General features: G+C 34.3%; 2 protein-coding genes across 4 annotated transcripts in view; one reads left to right on the plus strand and one right to left on the minus strand.

The window, feature by feature from the left end:
- Positions 1–2,353: 2,353 nt before the first annotated feature.
- LOC116127809 lies at positions 2,354–8,391 on the minus strand. Of its 3 annotated transcripts, none has more exons than XM_031413472.1 (6): positions 8,202–8,391; positions 7,110–7,312; positions 6,556–6,632; positions 4,506–6,218; positions 4,217–4,385; positions 2,354–3,407 (listed from the first exon to the last, which is right to left on the minus strand). In XM_031413472.1, exons 2-6 carry the CDS (start codon positions 7,189–7,191, stop codon positions 2,776–2,778), a joined length of 2,673 nt encoding a protein of 890 aa, XP_031269332.1. In that variant the 5' UTR covers positions 7,192–7,312; positions 8,202–8,391; the 3' UTR covers positions 2,354–2,775. The 3 variants fall into 3 exon arrangements, with proteins under 3 accessions (XP_031269332.1, XP_031269330.1, XP_031269331.1); XM_031413470.1 differs by having other exon boundaries at positions 7,110–7,319; XM_031413471.1 differs by lacking the exon at positions 8,202–8,391 and adding an exon at positions 7,487–7,501 and having other exon boundaries at positions 7,110–7,319.
- Positions 8,392–11,847: 3,456 nt separating this feature from the next.
- Positions 11,848–20,118, plus strand: part of LOC116127759 — a 45,060-nt gene continuing 36,789 nt past the window's right edge. Inside the window, exon 1 of the mRNA XM_031413398.1 lies at positions 11,848–12,075. Within this exon, the coding sequence (XP_031269258.1) occupies positions 12,037–12,075 (39 nt within the window). The 5' untranslated portion in view covers positions 11,848–12,036. The remainder of the gene's footprint in view (positions 12,076–20,118) is intronic.

Consider the following 20,118-nt stretch of genomic DNA (forward strand, 5'->3'; position numbering starts at 1 on the left):
GAAGCTGGTCAGAATCTGGTATAATGGTACACTACCGTCTGGATCTGGCTAATAATATGCCGATTTATCATTTTCCGGCTAGATCTACGGCCAGATCTTTGGTCGTAATTGGTCGTCAATGACGACTAAAAATGGTCGTAGATCTGGCCTTCTACGGATCTGGCCAGAAAAGGCCATATCGGCACACGAACGGCCAATCATGCGCCATAACGCCAAATTCCGATGGTGGTGGCCGATGTGGGTGGGGGTGTTTTTTTGTCATTTTATAAAATTTTTATATATTGGGGTGTTTAGTAAATTAGCAAATATAGATGAGTGTTTTTATCAATTTTCAAATCCTACCTCGTTATTCCCACCCAACTTTAAAAATATCAAAAATCCTATCCAAAATACTAAAACAAACGGACTCATACTTTTTTAGATTGGTCCAATAGTACAAATTGGGAAAATTTAGAAGTTGAGTTGATGAACGTGTTATTATCCTGAATGCATGTGAGAGTTGGGCATGTTAAACGATTTGATGAAATGTATTTGGAGTATGATCCACATGGTGATGGTTTGGCTTTGTCTTTATGCAGAAATTTCTGGTTATTCCAATTTGACCTAATCATTATCATTCCACACAATTTTAGATTAGATTAAGATTAAGATTGAATATTAATTTGACAAACAAAACCACCCTATTGATATTATTCTTTAATCTTTGTGTTTTATTATTGTACTATTGACATGCATGTGCCCCTCCACCATCAACTCCGGGTCAAAAGTTGAGAGGACCCACCCACCCGCCTAAACTATTAAATCAAATACCACTTGTATTTTGTATTTTCTACACCTTTTACTTGGGCTTTTTAATATTTATTAAATTCACATTTTTCACAAAAAAAAAAAATATCTATAAAAAATGAGTAAAACTTTGTCGTTTTAACTTATTTAAGTCAACACTATCAAATACCACTTATGTGTTATGATTTGAAGTCTCATATCGCTTCCGTGTGAGAACAGTTGAGTGTTTAAATTGAGTTAATAAACTTATTCTTATAACAAATCTTTGAGGCAATGTCTTTTTCGGGGTTTAATGAAGTCAAATATTTTCATAGAAAAGTAGGTATACATTCATATAGGAAATTTTATTTCATTTGAAGACTTGAAGTCTACATTTCATCTTCAACATTGAATAAATAGCATAAAGAAGATGCTAATGTTGAAAAATATTCATTTGGATAATACCAACAGCCTTCTCGTGAGTTGGAGTAGGTATATAAATATCATAAATTTATAATGTGGATATTGTTTGTATATATATATAATTATTCTAAACTTATCATCTTATATCGTAGAAGTTGTATTTATCCCACATCCTTTGTAGGAGTGAATTCTATCTAAACCTGTTTATTATCATATATAACTGGGACTCCATCTTTTGTAAGATAGAATTGTTTAACTAAAGTTTAACCGGGAAATCTATTAACAAGGAAGAAGGGAGGTACTGATACGGTATGAAAGGTCTATTTGACAAAGAAAATTGTATAAAATAAGGACTTGTTTAAGTGATTTTCTCTCACTTTCTCTTTAAGTTGTGGCAATCCAAACATTTATATTCAATCAATATCAACAGTTTTTAGTACTTTTGAGTCTTTTAGCAAATTCCTTCACCATCAAACCTTATGAAGCTTAGCTTAACAGATGAAGTGTGGGTGGGAGTGGGACAATCCAGAAGCTGCAAAATAGTGAACTTCTGGTAGAATGTTGCTCTCACATTTTGACAAAATATTTGATGGTTTTGATTGGCTCAACTTGGTTAAGATATCCTTTCAAAATCATAACAATCTCTTGGATTCTTTCTTCTTTCTTGGATTCTTAATGTATTTTCACTATTTGGTATACCAAACTAAATCACCAACCGAAAGCCTACTTCCCATTGCAGATTTACATTCCTTTTTCTCTCCCTTTTTTGACTTGTGGTAACAGAACTTGTTGGACTCTCTGTTTACACTAAGAGGGATTAGTTAATTAATAGATAGTAATTAGTTTGAAAGTTGGGAAATTTCTAGACAAAGCAAAGTAGAATTGAACCATAATGATCACTTGACCAACACTTTTTTCTTTGTCACACTCACTTTGTCATGTACCAATACCCATTTGGAAATCAATTGTAGCTAGCAGGCCCAAAGCTTTTCCAGAGTCCATCCAAATGAAATGGTCACAATACAAATGATTTGTTCTACCTTAGATTTATGAGAATGAACATCATTTGCTTGTTCAATAACAACAGATTCTTGGCATCTGCTGCAAGTCTTGGACACATAACACAAGAACATGTTAAAAATCATACCCATAGGTGAAGTAGTTATCTCCCTCAAAGGGGATTCAAATTGTTATATTTACTATGACCTTTAAACATTCAAATGTTAAGATAAAAATCAGAAAATCACATCCAATAAATTGCCAATTAAACAATAGATATATAAGAAAAATAACCTAATGATACATGCAATCATGTACAATACGTACAACTTCGATCGATCAACTCCCCCGCACAATATATATACAAGCACCTGCAGTCTCCCATCAAACACTCTTCTGTGTCAAGAAAATGTGAAAATACCCAATTTAGGATTTAACCATTTAATCATGTATAAATCTTGCCTCCATGTACAAGTCACTCCTCAGCAGCCTTCTAGGCTGGTTTAGTTTCTCTACTGAAGTGTGATCACCAGCTGAACATGAGAATGATCACATTTGAGAATGTCAAAACCTCAATAATGTAACCATTTATAACTGCATATCCTTGAGAATATCTTCAACTAGATCTCCAATAATGTGACATTCCACCTCTCTTCCTAAAGCATTAGTTTCTTCATCCATCAAGCCAGACCAAGGGGTGGATCCTAAATCATCTGCCACCATGCTATCAAGTGAATAATAAGATCTGTCGGTTGGAGGGTATAAATATACACGAATAATTTCCCACACAGATTCCAACAATTTTCTTCCGTGTGGAGGTGGCAACATCGAAGAACCAATAATCTTTCTCCTGAATCTGGATTTGGTCACAGGTGGTCCTAGTATAGTTGAAAGTGCTTCATTCAATAAGTCAAGTAACATTTTGCGATCACCCTTCTTCTCAATATGTTCCTTTATCAGAACTTCATTTTCTTCCGCTAATTTTCTGTAAGATTCTTCCACTTTTTCGAAGACTGAGCTACTGATAGGCTTTGCAAGTGGATCCCACCTCGATAAAGATTTATCGGATGAGCCGTCATAAAAACCAGATGCAACAAGCAGGTCTCTTATGTAAGCTTCTGCCTGATCATCTAAGTCAACTATTTCAGACTCAGTTGGATCCTGTTCAACATATATGTCCTCTGGCAGGTTGTCAAGTTGACTCAGTTGTCTGCGCAGTTCTGTATGGTCAGCAAATAAAAAAAGGCTATCAGAAAAGAGTTTCATAAATCAGCTTACCTTTGTATTGATTCATATTTCAGTTTCAGTTGACATTTTAATTCTTGTGTTCACGAATGAGTGGACACCATATTAATGGGTGCATTCATACATACGTATCAGCATAATATTACGGAAATACATTTAAACATTCAAACATCAGATACATCTCTCTTTGTATTAAAGGAATAACATATTCATGAATATGCACACACATGTATATGTTATTATGTTGTGAATGTCTTTTCTTTCCCCAAATTTTTCACACAACACCAATAATCAAATTTCTAGCTCAGATGCCATTCTGAATAAATCAGGAAAGCAAGTCAAAACCTACAGTTCAAGAAATTCTTGGTTCTTGAAAAACCATATTTCAGAATGTCAAGTATTTCAGCAAGGTAGTAATTGCATCATCAAAAGGCTTTAAAAGAAGTACATAATAACTAAATAATGAACAGGATCAACATCTGGAATTTTTCGCACAATTTCTGTGGTTGATACTGAGTGTAGGAAAAAGAGGAACATTAAATCTAGTCAACTGGTGATTCCCTCCATCGTCTTGAAGTGTATTAACAAGAAAATTCATCTGTTTGTCTATAATTTTAAAATCCATGACATCATCAAATGGCTAATTTGGCACCTTGAAGATATTTAGCCATGAAATCAAGTCATAGGCAAACATCATCACTGAATTCATGCATGCACCACATTTGCAGCATCAAGACTCTCATATGTAATCTATATAAAAGCCTTAGAAATAATGTTTCCATACCATTCAGATTAGAACTGATCTCTCTAAAAACTTGTGGCATAGAATTGTCTTCTCCCGGAGTCACATCTGGTGTTGATATTGGACTGAGATAATCCACTGGCCTCCAAAACTCTTCTTGAGAGCTACTGCAGACAGACGCAGGGCTAGGAGGCACCTCAGTGGAGTTTTCCTAAGACCACATGACAGCGGATATGTTAATTAGATACAAGCAGAGATGCTTAAGCAAATCCATAACACGGAAAAGTCAAGAAAGAAGAAAGAAAATGAAAGAAAAAGATTCTACTCTTACATGCCTCTCGCCAGAGTTCATGATCACTGTTGGTCCACTGAGGATATCTTTTACAGGATTATATTCAGAGCCATGAAATTCTGTCATTGACTGAATCTTCCGACCAAACAGCCTTCGTCTAAGAGTGAAAGTATATCTGAAATTGGAAACTCTTTCTCTGAAATTAAACCGCTCTTTCTTCCTTTTTCTCACATCCACTAAAACATTGTCAATGGCTTCATGCTTCCTCCTGATTTGGGCACCAGTTAAAATATGACGGTCCTCTAGAAGAAGCTGCCCAAATGATGTTCCCGATACAGGGGCTGACAAAGACCTAATGAGATTTCTTGGAGACAATTCTCTGTTCAGCACTCCATTGTCATCTCCATGTCTGAAAGATCTCGTTTGCATTTCTTGTTCATTTCTCTCAATTTCCCAGTGATTCAACTCATTTCTAGCCATTGAGGTGTCTCCCGATTGCTTTAGCCCAACCCTTCCATTATCTAGTAAGGAAGATCTTGATCTGCCACTAACAACTTGGGGAGCATCCGAACGCGTTTCTCTCTTCAGAACATTCCTTAGTCTCTCTGAGAGGAATCTCCTGGTATCCCTGTTGATGAACTCTGGGGAACCTGGACCATTGAACTGAATTTCACTTCTATATGATCTTGTTGATTCTGATCTGAGCAGATTCATTCCAAGGTCTCTAGTAACACTCTCTCGGACATGCTTTGCTATATGCTGAGCAATCTGTTTTGGATTTGATGGCTTTTCACTGAAAGGGGTTTCAATTCCACTTCCTCTGACCACTGAACCTTTTTTAAGAGTTTTACCCTGCAGTTCGCATTTTAGTCGATCCTTCACCTCCTCAAGAAAATCTTCTATACTACTTCTCTCCTCTAAAGTGCCCATGGAACTAGTCCAGGATTCATCATGGTCATAAATCTTATCAGGACCGGGCTTCAAGATCACTATCTTTGTAGGAGCAGTGTCCAGTTTCTCTTCATAATTCAACAGGGAGGATTGCTGAAAGTCTACACTTTTGCTTCTGCTTCTTAAAGGAGTAGATTCCTTCTGCTCTATGGGGAAGGATTCCACTTTATGTCTGTGATGTTGTAAACCATCCCTGTCATATGATGTTGATTTTAATGTTCGACTCTTTGATTCTACAAGCTTCTCACTTGAATTTGCCCAAGAATTTGCATAAATCGCCTTATTTTCCCTGTTGAGGTTCTCTTGTACAAGCCACTGTCTAGGCATGCTGTCAAAATCAACAATCTTTGAACATTCCCTAAACCTGGCTGCCTGCCAAGCCTCAAATTCTTTCTTGAACTTCTGTAGTTCCTCCTCTTGTGGATGTTCTCGAGGCCTTGGCCTTCCAAAATTCTCACCATTGCTCCATCTATCAGCATCTCTGTCTTTACTCGGGTAAATGGAGTCGAGTTCCATATGCCTGGAAGAATCTGTGTTAAAAGAGAAATGATCAACTGAGCTCCTTCCATTCTTTTTCGAAATCTTGCTTCCTGCTTGCTCATTCTTCTTTTCAATAGGCTGAATTACAGGTTTTGTATCCACTGGAAGTACGTCCATCCCCATCAGTCTAGCCACAATGCTAGGTGCACTTTGTCTGGTGTTAGATTGTTTAGATATTTCCTCATTAATTAATTTCTTCATTGAAGTCTCGGTTGGATAAGAGCTCTTTTTAGACCAGTCTTCTTCCAATGGGTAAGAATACTGAATTCATGGAAAAGAACATTTGAATTTGTAAGCCTAGAGGAAGTGTGAAAATGTTAATTTATTCATAGAACTTAGTCTGCCTCGAAGTAGCAAAAGAATGCAAAGTGTAGAAACAACTTATTATAAATGACAAGAACACTTTCTACAAGACTCTGAACTTGGAATAAAAACCAGAAATTGAAACTGAAGAGAGAATATAAAAGTGAAACCATAAGGCACCTAATTTCAACAACATAAGGCCAAATTTATTATGCAGTATCACAAAAGAAGTCACAATTTCAAGGACCCAGAAGCATTGTTAAACAGAATAAGAGCAATATAAAGCAAATCTTACTGGCACATCTCCTACTGCAGGATAGGTGTTCGAATTCTCTACTTGCAATTCCAAGCTATTCCGAGGAGCTTCCAAACCTGCACAACAGTTGAATCAACAGCATTACTTTTCTAAGCCAAGAAGGGGAGATAAAAATTAAAAAAGATTAAAAAATTAAAAAAAGACATAAATTGAAGTTAATTTATCCCATTTGATAGCAAAAGAGCTTGTCATTCTATGGAAAATCGTTAACCCTTTCAAAGGTGCAAAGAAACTGGGGCATCTCCTCTGTCTAAAGAGCCTAGATATGTCTTGCTTGACTTTGAAACTTCTCCTTAAGAGATTAGACAACCAATTTTATATCAACATAAAATTTAAAGCTGCTGATAGGATAAGTCATAATATTGCCACAAAATCAACAAGCTGTGCCATTATGGCCTTCGGCGATTAAAAGGGAAATAAAGTAAATCAAATGAAACTCTTAATTCAGCTCGTACACAAGTCATTCTCGAACCAAGATTTCTTATTTTATCTACAGTTTTCCATGATGAGTACTAAAGAACAATATTACTTACCATCAGCATGTTTCTTATGTGCAAGAATTTTCCTGGCCATACTGCTCTGATTGAAATCAAAAAAGTGCAACAAGCGTCCCATGCAGCCAAGAAATTCTACCAAATCGCTTTCATTTCCTTGTTACTGCTGCATCATCTAACTCTACCCCATTAAAATCCAGAGAAACTTCTTTCTTTCTTTCACCAAATGTGGACACAGATTTCTGTATTCTGCAAAGAATCAAATTAACTCCATATCACCTAAAGACAATAAAAGAATGCCAAGAACAAACTCGTTGAAACTTTGATTATCAAATTAAATCAACAAAGAAATTCAGTTTCATATAAGCAACTCTTAATTAATAACATAAAACATTCTCATGGTCCAATAATAAAACCTGAGAATAAATACATTTGATCAAAAGGCTTGATCTTGTGTTCTAAGCCTCTAAATTATGCCATTTTCACTTTCTTTTTTTGTTCCTTCTTCTGGGTTCTTGATTGCAGTCCAAAATTAAAACTGATAATTACAGTAACATTTATGCAATCCAGAAAATAAAAAATAAAAAAAAGTTGCCGACAGTTTAGGATGGGATAAAGCTGGAATTGAAAATAATGCAGCGTCAAATCACATCTTATTCCCCAATTCATGGGCATCAAGACAATTACAGCAAAAAATTCAATATTAATTAAAGGTACTCCGTACTACACATTAAACACCACCGTAAAAACATCATAAATTTAAAAAGAAAAAAAATTCTTTTAATCATCAAGCAATCAAATTAAGAAACTGGAAAAACCATACACCTGTTTCCAATTAACAGAACTATATCCATGAACCTAAATTCAGAAGTCAGAAGCCTTTAGTAAACTTATAACTTAACCCAGAAAAACAAGTTGAATTACACCACCAAACCAGAGCAAACCCACCATGAAAAAAACCAAAACTTTACTCAGAATCTCAAAAACTTAAAAACAAAACAACAACTTGATCGTAATGCAGAACAAAACACCAAAAAAGAAAAAGGTTGAAGACACTTTCAGGTTCGTTTCCCACACTCTGCAAAAGCACGCACTTAAAAACTCGACACCTGGAACATTCATCAAACTTACCGTTGAGACCAAATCAAGAAGAAACATGAAGGGTGAGAAGTGAAGTTGATGATTAAACAGAGGATCTTGGATGAACAAGAACAAGAAGAACAACAACAACAGTGGAAACTTGAAAAAGCAGAAGAATTGTAACAGTTGAACGTAAAAGCTGAGAAGCTAATAATAATAAGAATAATGATGAAAGTGGTGATGATAAAATTAATAATAGAGACGAAAAAGTTAGCTTTTTGTAGGGGAGTTCATGGCTAGACTGAATAAGCTATAAACCACCCAGCAGAAAGCGAAGGTTCCATATTTTTTATTTTTTATTTTTTTAAGATACTTTTTTTCATGTAATAATAATAATAATAATAATAATTATAATAATAATTATTATTATTATTATTATTATTATTACTTCCTTGTTAATTGAAAGCTATATATTATAATCATGTCGTTTTGGACCACTTAGGATTATAAAGGATGTCGTCTTGTTGTGTTGTGTGGTCGCAATCTCTCATTTAATTTCATTGACTAACCAATTTTTCATCTCATTTAAAAAATATTTTTAAGAACATTTTAACAAAAAAATATTTAAATTTGTTTAATTTATTTAAAAAATAGTATTTAAATTGTTACTACATAAAAAAAATAGTTATTAATATAAATGATAATACGAGGAGTCAAAAACAAAAGAAAAAACAAACGTAGATGGCGTGAAGAGAATTAAATTATATAATTAAGAATTAATTAATATAAATTAAGTGTAACGAACAGCTCATGGACAGTTGATTCTGCGCACGACACTTCCATTTGGCGCCATAAAAAACGGAGAGTATTATATCTATTTTGTTTAATTGTTATTCCCTGCGTATCCAACTCATTACCCATCATACACCATCGTCAATCAGAGCCGTCTAATTGAATATTTTAATCAAGTATTTTTTTTATTAGATTTGATTGGCCACTTTGTTTGACCATTAGGTTTCGCTGTTTTAGACTTTTTTGTTTCGTAACTACTTTGACATACACGGTTTGTTGTCCCTATTCACACTTCGACTACTCCTGGAGGAGATTAACGGGATCGAGATTATATATTCGTCAAATTAACTTATAAATTCTAAAATTAATTTTATAATTTTATAATATATTTTTATTTTTATATTTCAAACCGGTTATATTATTATAGTATTATTTTTAATCATTTTAATAATAAAATGTACTTATAAACCATATTTTACCAAACGCGTCAACTACTTATCAATCACTTATAAATACTTTAACCAAACACGTAACTGCTTAAATTTCAAATGCTTATAAACTCAAATTAGCTTATAAGCTCAGACAAACACCCTCTTAATAACCTATTGAACCTGATATCGTTCAGTTATTCATACTATCTCTTATTCGTCATAGCCATTTGGGTTATCCACAGATGAGTTCAAAATTCAAACTTGATCAAATACATATTACAAAATACAAAGACAACATTCGTGTATACATTCTACCATATTCTTTCATGAAAATATCGAATCGAAGATATTACGCTTGTATATGATAATAGACATGGAAAAGTGTATAATTTACATGTGGAAAGAGTAACAAAGCTGATGTTACATTAAAATGGTAGTTTTATTTGACCAGTAATAGTATTTGTATGAATGAGATTTAATGTAAGAAGAAGCCTCCACAGGTTAGGTTGGGGACATGAGTGGTTATACATGGAAGAACTAAAACAAAGAGGAGAAGAGTGTTGAAGGAAATCAGGAATCGTATACCAAATGAGTGTAAAGAGAAAGAGAGGGGCGGGATTCCCAAGGAAAAGGCAAAAATAACAACTCATGAAGATGATGAAGGTGGTGGTGGTGGGGGCTAAAGGGGGGGTTTAGTTGTAAAGGGGGGAAGTAGGGACTAGGGACGACGACGAAAGCCTCCTTATCTAATGATGTTAAAGGACGTCTGTCATGTGGGTGAGTTTAGGTTAATGTGTGATTGAATCATAGCATTATTGGGGCCTTATGAGTTAGGCTAACTTTTGATTGAGAACAACGTGGAACAACAAGACTAGGGGGGGAAGGACAAAAGTTTATTCATTGTAAAGTTGCATTGTTCCATTATTTTTGGGGGCGGCTTTCTGTGTTGTTAGGGAGCTTCCTTATCAATACAATGGACCACCTGTCCCCAAAGTGCTTCCACTTTGGTTCTGTTGGCTTTTGAGCTCATAATAACAATTGGGTTGTCTTCTTTCCTTTTAACGCAAACCCACAATCACACAACCAAACCTTAAATTACTTCTTCTGAGATCATTTAATATAAACCCACTACCATATGAAAAGTGTTAGGTTCACACCCCAATCTCACTTCGTAATTCGTCAACTCAAAAATTGGTCACATCTACTTACTATAGGTCCTGCCTATCTGACTAATTGCGAGCCGTTATGTCTTATTGGAAGAGGGGGTGGTTTTGATGCTTTTGAAAAAGGGGTTTTTTCGTATTCTTTTTTATAATTAACAGAGTATATAAGAATTGGGCTGGTTTCCACTTTGGTTCTTATGTTTCTTGGGCTGATAATAAGAAATAAGCCTTCGATCCTTTTAACAAAGCCCGCAGACCTTAAGAATTTGGATTACCCTTGACATAGCGCCATGAACTTCTGTAAAAGAAGGCCCATAAGTCAATTTCATTTTCATCCACATTAACATTATTGTTGTGATGTCATAGTTTACAAGGGTATTTTAGTAAATATGGAAAAAAAATTTAATCTATTTTATAAAGATATTGTTCTTACATCACATAATCTTATTAATATCATGATATCACAATTTTTTTCTCACCTAATTATCACTTCACGTATCATTTGTCACGGATCTAGAGTTTCAACAAGGTAGAACAGCCCGTGTAGCACCCCAACGTCCCACTTGAGAGTGAGGTAAATCTAAATGTACGTCGTTCATCGGTTTGAAGTTTATTAGTTTCATCATGCATAGACTTATTAAGGAAGCGACTCCCAACTCTCAACCAGTTTGTACATGGATGGTCTAATCCCTTATTCATTGTCGACTATAAAAAAAAACAACTTTTAATGGTTCCCATAGTCCCCTTTCATTGAGAAAATACATTTCAGGTCTCACTTATGACACCCCATATATATATAGGACAAAAATATTCTAAATAAATGTGTTGGATTTTGTGACTTTATAATACCATTGATATTGACCATCAGCAACATGTACAAACGTTACATATTATAAAATTTATCATATCCATTAATTGTTGAGCAAAATTAGTACAATTTGAATCAAATAAAGTTCTTTCCTCTCAAAACAAATAAAAAAAGAAAAAGAATTCAATTGACGTTACACAAAATGAAAGGCAAAAAAGTTGGCAGCTTTCGGTATTGCCACGTAATCTCACCAAATAGCTGGGACCCAAGTAAAGACCCCACACAATCAGATCATATCTTCCACGTGTTACTTCTTAACTTGTCCTGGGACGGTCAGTTTCTTATTTATTGTCGTGTATCGTTGAAGTCACATCGTCAAAACAATTTCTTTTCTCATAGATCACCTAATCAACCTCCACGTGTCCGTATCACCTTCGTCTTCATAAATCTCCAAAATAAAACTATAAAAAACCGCTCAGTTTTTGTCAGTCAGTGTTATCAAACAAACTGCAATCGGCCTTGTTTTCACTCACTCGTAAACAAATCTCTCTCTCTTGTCGGTTATCTCAAGGCAGCAGTGGACAGAGTCTCTTGCTTTTGCTGACTCTTTCTAATTCAGTTTTCGTTTTTGCTTTTTGTGTTGACTGAAAATTTGAATCGTCATCTCGATCTTGAAGCTTTGATTCTCAGAAATGTTGAAGAAGCTGGTGGAGAAGGCTTCTATGAAGAAGGTAACTCAAACTGATTCGTTTGTTTGATCTATCTTTTCTCTTATCAATTACTTCTAATTATTTCGGTTTATTTGGAATCTTTTCTTTTTCTTTTTGAGTTTTTTGTTTTTAGAAAATGATAATGCTGCGGTCGTTGCCTTGATAACTCAATAGAAGATTTAGGAAACATAAACGGAGAAATAGAAATTGCTTGATTTTCAGTTTCAGTTGACATTTAATTCTTGTGTTCACGATGAGTGGACCATATTAATGGGGCATTCATACATAGTTCAGCATAATATTACGGAAATACCTTTAAACATTAAACATCAGATAATCTCTCTTTGTATTAAAGGAATAACATATTCAGAATATGCACACAACATGTATGTTATTATGTGAATGTCTTTTCTTTCCCCAAATTTTTCACACAACACAATAATCAAATTTCTAGCTCAGAGCCATTTGATAAATCAGGAAAGCAAGTCAAAACCTACAGTTCAAGAAATTCTTGTTCTTGAAAAACCATTTCAGATGTCAAGTATTTCAGCAGGGAGTAATTGCATCATCAAAAGGCTTTAAAAGAAGTACATAATAACTAAATAATCAACATTCAACATCTGGAATTTTTCGCAATTTCTGGGTTGATACTGAGTGTAGGAAAAAGAGGAACATTAAATCTAGTCAATTGTGATTCCCTCCATTGTGAATGTATTAATAAGAAAATTCATCTGTTTGTCTATAATTTAAAATCCATGACATCATCAAATGGCTAATTGGCCCTTGAAGATATTTAGCCATGAAATCAAGTCATAGGCAAACATCATCACTGAATTCATGCATGCACCACATTTGCAGCATCAAGACCTTATATGTAATCTATATAAAAGCTTAGAATAATGTTTCATACCATTCAGATTAGAACTGATCTCTCTAAAAACTTGTGGCATAGAATTGTCTTCTCCCGAGTCACATCTGGTGTGATATTGGACTGAGATAATCACTGGCCTCCAAAACTCTTCTTGAGAGCTACTGCGAAGACGCAGGGCTAGGAGGCACCTCATGGAGTTTTCCTAAGACCCATGACAGCGGATATGTTAATAGATACAAGCGAGAGTGAAGCAAATCCATAACACGGAAAAGTCAAGAAAGGAGAAAGAAAAGAAAGAAAAAGATTCTACTCTTACATGCCTCTCGCCGAGTTCATGATCACTGTTGGTCCACTGAGGATATCTTTTACAGGATTATATCAGAGCCGTGAAATTCTGTCATTGACTGGATCTTCGACCAAACAGCCTTCGTCTAAGAGTGAAAGTATATCTGAAATGAAACTCTTTCTCTGAAATTAAACCGCTCTCTTCTTTTTCTCACATCCACTAAAACATTGTCAATGGCTTCATGCTTCCCCTGATTTGGGCACCAGTTAAAATATGACGGTCCTCTAGAAGAAGCTGCCCAAATGATGTTCCCGATACAGGGGCTGACAAAGACCTAATGAGATTTCTTGGAGACAATCTCTGTTCAGCACTCCATTGTCATCTCCAGTCTGAAAGATCTCGTTGCATTTCTTGTTCATTTCTCAATTTCCCAGCGGATTCAACTCATTTTAGCATTGAGGTGTTCCCATTGCTTTAGCCACCCTTCCATTTATCTAGTAGGAAGATCTTGATCTGCCACTAACAACTTGGGGAGCAACGAACGGTTTCTCTTTCAGAAAATTCCTTAGTCCTCTGAGAGGAATCTCCTGGATCCCTGTTGATGAACTCTGGGGAACCTGGACCATTGAATGAATTTCACTTCTATATGATCTTGTTGATTCGATCTGAGCAGATTCATTCCAAGGTCTCTAGTAACACTCTCTCGGACATGCTTTGCATATGCTGAGCAATCTGTTTTGGATTTGTGGCTTTTCACTGAAAGGGGTTTCAATTCCACTCCTTGACCACTGAACTTTTTAAGAGTTTTACCCTGCAATTCGCATTTTAGTCGATCCTACCTCTCAAGAAAATTCTATACTACTTCTCTCCTCTAAAGTGCCCATGGAACTAGTCCAGGATTCATCATGGTCATAAATCTTATCAGGACCGGGCTTCAGATCACCTATCTTTGTAGGAGCAGTGTCCAGTTTCTCTTCATAACAACAGGGAGGATTGCTGAAAGTCTACACTTTTGCTTCGTCTTAAAGGAGTAGATCCTTTGCTCATGGGGAAGGATTCCACTTTATGTCTGTGATGTTGTAAACCATCCCTGTCATAGATGTTGATTTAATGTTCGACTCCTTGATTCTACAAGCTTCTCACTTGAATTGCCAGAATTTGCATAAATCGCCTTTTTTCCCTGTTGAGGTTCTCTTGTCAAGCCACTGTCTAGGCATGCTGTCAAAATCAACAATCTTTGAACATTCCCTAAACCTGGCGCCTGCCAAGCCTCAAATTCTTTCTTGAACTTCTGTAGTTCCTCCTCTTGTGGATGTTCTCGAGGCCTTGGCCTTCCAAAATTCTCACCATTGCTCATCTATCAGCATCTCTGTCTTTACTGGGTAAATGGAGTCGAGTTCCATATGCCTGGAGAATCTGTGTTAAAAGAGAAATGATCAACTGAGCTCTTCCATTCTTTTTCGAAATCTTGCTTCCTGCTGCTCATTCTTCTTTCAATAGGCTGAATTACAGGTTTTGTATCCACTGGAAGTACGTCCATCCCCATCAGTCTAGCCACAATGCTAGGTGCACTTTGTTGGTGTTAGATTGTTTAGATATTTCCTCATTAATTAATTTCTTCATTGAAGTCTCGGTTGGATAAGAGCTCTTTTAGACCAGTCTTCTCCAAGGGTAAGAATACTGAATTCATGGAAAAGAACTTTGAATTTGTAAGCCTAGAGGAGTGTGAAATGTTAATTTATTCATAGAACTTAGTCTGCCTGAAGTAGCAAAAGAATGCAAAGTGTAGAAACAACTTATTATAAATGAAAAGAACACTTTCACAAGACTCTGAACTTGGAATAAAAACCAGAAATTGAAACTGAAGAGAGAATATAAAAGGAAACCATAGCACCTAATTTCAACAACATAAGGCCAAATTTATTAGCAGTATCACAAAAGAAGTCACAATTTCAAGGACCCAGAAGCATTGTTAAACAGAATAAGAGCCATAAAGCAAATCTTACTGGCACATCTCCTACTGCAGGAAGGTGTCGAATTCTCTACTTGCATTCCAAGCTATCCGAGGAGCTTCCAACCTGCACAACCGTTGAATACACAGCATTACTTTTCTAAGCCAAGAGGGGAGATAAAAAAAAAAAAAAAAAAAAAAAAAAAAAAAAAATTGAAGTTAATTTATCCCATTTGATAGCAAAAGAGTTGTCATTCTATGGAAAATCGTAACCCTTTCAAAGGTGCAAAGAAACTGGGGCATCTCCTCTGTCTAAAGAGCTAGATATGTCTTGCTTGACTTTGAAACTTCTCCTTAAGAGATTAGACAACCAATTTTATATCAACATAAAATTTAAAGCTGCTGATAGGATAAGTCATAATATTGCCACAAAATCAAAGCTGTGCATTATGGCCTTGGCGATTAAAAGGGAAATAAAGTAAATCAAATGAACTCATATTTAGCTCGTACACAAGTCATTCTCGAACCAAGATTTCTTATTTATCTACAGTTTTCCATGATGAGTACTAAAGAACAATATTACTTACCATCAGCATGTTCTTATGTGCAGAATTTTCTGGCCATACTGCTCTGATTGAAATCAAAAAAGTGCAACAAGCTCCCATGCAGCCAAGAAATTCTACCAAATCGCTTTCATTTCCTTGTTACTGCTGCATCATCAACTCTACCCCATTAAAATCCAGAGAAACTTCTTTCTTCTTTCACCAAATGTTGACACAGATTTCGTATTCTGCAAAGAATCAATTAACTCCATATCACCTAAAGACAATAAAAGAATGCCAAGAACAAACTCGTTGAAACTTTGATTATCAAATTAAATCAACAAAGAAATTCAGTTTCATATAAGCAACCTTAATTAATAACATAAAAAATTCTCAGGTCCAATAATAAAACCTGAGAATAAATACATTTGATCAAAAGGCTTGATCTTGTGTTCTAAGCCTCAAATTATGCCATTTTCACTTTCTTTTTTGTTCCTTCTTTGGGTTCTTGATTGCAGTCCAAAATTAAAACTGAATACAGTAACATTATGAATCCAGAAATAAAAAAATAAAAAAAAGTTGCCGCAGTTTAGGATGGGATAAAGCTGGAATTGAAATAATGCAGCGTCAAATCACTCTTATTCCCCAATTCATGGGCATCAGACAATTACAGCAAAAAATTCAATATTAATTAAAGGTACTCCGTACTCACATTAAACACCACCGTAAAAACATCATAAATTTAAAAAGAAAAAAATTCTTTTAATCATCAAGCAATCAATTAAGAAACGGAAACCATACACCTGTTCCAATTAACAGAACTATATCCATGAACCTAAATTCGAAGGTCGAAGCCTTTAGTAACTATAAATTAACCCAGAAAACAAGTTGAATTACACCACCAAACCAGAGCAAACCCACCATGAAAAAAACCAAAACTTTACTCGAATCTCAAAAACTTAAAAAAAAACAACAACTTGATCGTAATGCAGAACAAAACACCAAAAAGAAAAGGTGAAGACACTTTCAGGTTCGTTTCCCACACTCTGCAAAAGCACGCACTAAAAACTCGAACTGGAACATTCATCAAACTTACCGTTGAGACCAAATCAAGAAGAAACATGAAGAGAAGTGAAGTTGATGAAAACAGAGGATCTGATGAACAAGAACAAGAAGAACAACAACAACAGTGGAAACTTGAAAAAGCAGAAGAATTGTAACAGTTGAACGTAAAAGCTGAGAAGCTAATATAATAAGAAATGATGAAAGTGGTGATGATAAAATTAATAATAGAGACGAAAAAGTTAGCTTTTTGTAGGGAGTTCATGGCTAGACTGAATAAGCTATAAACCACCAGCAGAAAGCGAAGGTTCCATTTTTTTATTTTTTATTTTTTTAAGATACTTTTTTTCATGTAATAATAATAATAATAATAATAATATAATAATAATTTTATTATTATATTATTATTCTCCTGTTAATTGAAAGCTATATATTATAATCATGGTCGTTGGACCACTGGATTATAAAGGATGTCGTTTGTTGTTGTTGTGTGGTCGCAATCTCTCATTTAATTTCATTGACTAACCAATTTTTCATCTCATTTAAAAATATTTTTAAGAACATTTTAACAAAAAAATATTTAAATTTGTTTAATTTATTTAAAAAATGTATTAAATTTACACATAAAAAAATAGTTATAATATAAATGATAATACGAGGAGTCAAAACAAAGAAAAACAAACGTAGATGGCGTGAAGAGAAATTAAATTATAATTAAGAATTAATTAATATAAATTAAGGTAACGAACAGCTCCTGGACAGTTGATTTGCGCACGACACTTCCATTTGGCGCCATTAAAAACGGAGAGTATTATATCTATTTTTTTTTTAATTGTTATTCCCTGCGTATCCAACTCATTACCAAATACACATCCCAATACAGACCGTCTAATTGAAAATTTAATGATGTATCAAGATTTTTTTTAGATTTGATTGGCCACTTGTTTGACCATAGTTTCGCTGTTTTAGATCTTTGTTTCGTAACTACTTGACATACACGGTTTGTTGTCGTTAAATACACCTCGACGGAGGAGGTTAAAGAGATCTGAGTTTATATGCTGATCAAATATTTATAGGTTCTAAAATTAAATTTATATGTGTTTATATTTTTTTGGACTTATAATAAATAAAAAAGTAAAAAAAGTTGAAGAGAAAAATTTTAAAATTTCAAATATATCCATTTTATATTTCATACAGGTCTCTGTTACTATAGTATCATTTTTAGTCATTTTAATAATATAGTAAAACCTCTCTATAGTCATAATTGGAACTACTAATTTTATTACTATAAAGAGATTATAACTTAATGAAAGTGTAGTTTAAAATTATAGTTTTGATTTTTATTTGATAATTTATGTTTTAGTAATACAGTATTAGGATTCAATTCATATTTTTGAATAATTAGGATTTCAATACAGCGTTTCAATTACCTACTTTTAAACGAATAAAGATCATTTCTTAGAACCAGCAAAAATAAGTGTCATTGATGGAACTGTAAACATAGTTGATGCATGGTCAATTGATGTGAAGCCACAGAAAATTGTTGATGGTTTTAAGCGTGCAAAATTGAGACCATTAATGTTAATGAATTGTAAGTTACAATGAAGTGGATGAGGAGAATAAAAGAGTCACCATAGAATTGAGTGATTAGATTTGACAAATTCACTACACTAATACGAATGTTTTATAATGTCTTTTTCGATTATCCAAGTGAGTAACAAATTGTGTATACTTTAATCAAATGAGAAATCATTGTTGTAATTAGATAAGAAGAGAAAGAAAATAATCCTAAGGATAATAGTACGGAAATCCAAAAAGTCTTATGCCATGAAGCTCTAACATGCTTGAGAAACTTAAAATATTTGGTTTCAACAAGAAAGTATCCATGCTAATGAGCTATTATGTATTCGTAAGGTAAAAGATGTGATAAAACTCTAAAACATAAAATTATCCAAACAATTTTAAATAAATATTTTTTTATTTAAACCTTAATTTTACAAACATATTTTTTTTTGTAATATACAGATATTATATATATTAGAGGTAACTTCTTTAGGTGAGAATTAGAAAATTTTAACTTATTACAATGTAGAGTGTATTATATTTATTAACTATCCCAAATGGGGATTAGAATTTTTTTGACTATGTAGAGTTTATTCCTATATAGAGTATATTTATAGAGAGGTTTTACTGTAAAATGTACTTATAAACCATATTTTACCAAACGCGTCAACTACTTATCAGTCACTTATAAGTACTTAACCAAACACGTAATTGCTTAAATTTAAATGTTTATAAACTCAAATTAGCTTATAAGTTAATTTTCATAGTTCAGACAAACACCTTCTCAATAACCTATTGAACCTGACATCGTTCACTTATTCGGACTATCTCTTATTCGTCATAACCATTTGGGTTATCCACAAATGAGTTCAAAATTCAAACTTGATCAAATACATATTACAAATACAAAGACAACATTCGTGTATACATTTACCATTCTTATGAAATATTGAATCTGAGATATTACGCTTGTATATGATAGTTGTTATGCTGGGAACATAGGGCTGATGTGGCGCCCAGTTAAGTGCGAAAGGTCAGATCTCAAGAAGAGTCTACTGCCATTCTGGCATAGCTGGCTTCGTCAGAATAATGGGTACACTTCAGGCCAGCAAGAGTGTGATGGTCCCGTGTGTCCACTCCCTGCAGCAAATCGTGAATTACTCTAAATGGATGATTTGCACAGACCTCCCACCACATTACAGACAGTGATCATTACCTCAAGACATTCCACTAAAAATGGGAGCTCCTCTCTCATTAAGGGGATTCGCACTTTTTACTTTGACAAAACTCTTCCTCTCTAGAAAAGACAGTCTTTGAATACTTGTATCATCAGTGTAAAGTCAGTCGTCTAAAGCGACCTGACCATTATCATTAATAAAAATATCAGTGGACGTAGGATTTGCTTCCTTACATCCTAACCACTTTAAAACTCATTTTTCTTTCCATAAGAGGAGCAGACATTGAAAGGAGTAGCCCTTGGCTATTAGTGGTTTGCTAAGGGATTGATTCCCAGCAACCCTACTAATAAAGGAGCTCGAAAGCCACAACACAATTAAGGGTTTTAAAACTCGCGTTTTTGCATTTAGTGTTATTTTTCTTTCAATACGTGTGTCTTTTGGGGCCAACCAACATTTTACACGTGTATTTCGTTGTGTCAAAATTACACATCGATAATAGAGACATGGAAAAGTGTATAATTTACATGTGGAAAGAGTAACAAGCTGAGGTACTTACGGGGTTTAATGAAGTCAAATATTTTCATAGAAAATTAGGTATACATTCATATAGG

Source organism: Pistacia vera, unplaced genomic scaffold, assembly GCF_008641045.1.
Source record: "Pistacia vera cultivar Batoury unplaced genomic scaffold, PisVer_v2 Contig195, whole genome shotgun sequence".
Lineage (NCBI taxonomy): Eukaryota > Viridiplantae > Streptophyta > Magnoliopsida > Sapindales > Anacardiaceae > Pistacia > Pistacia vera.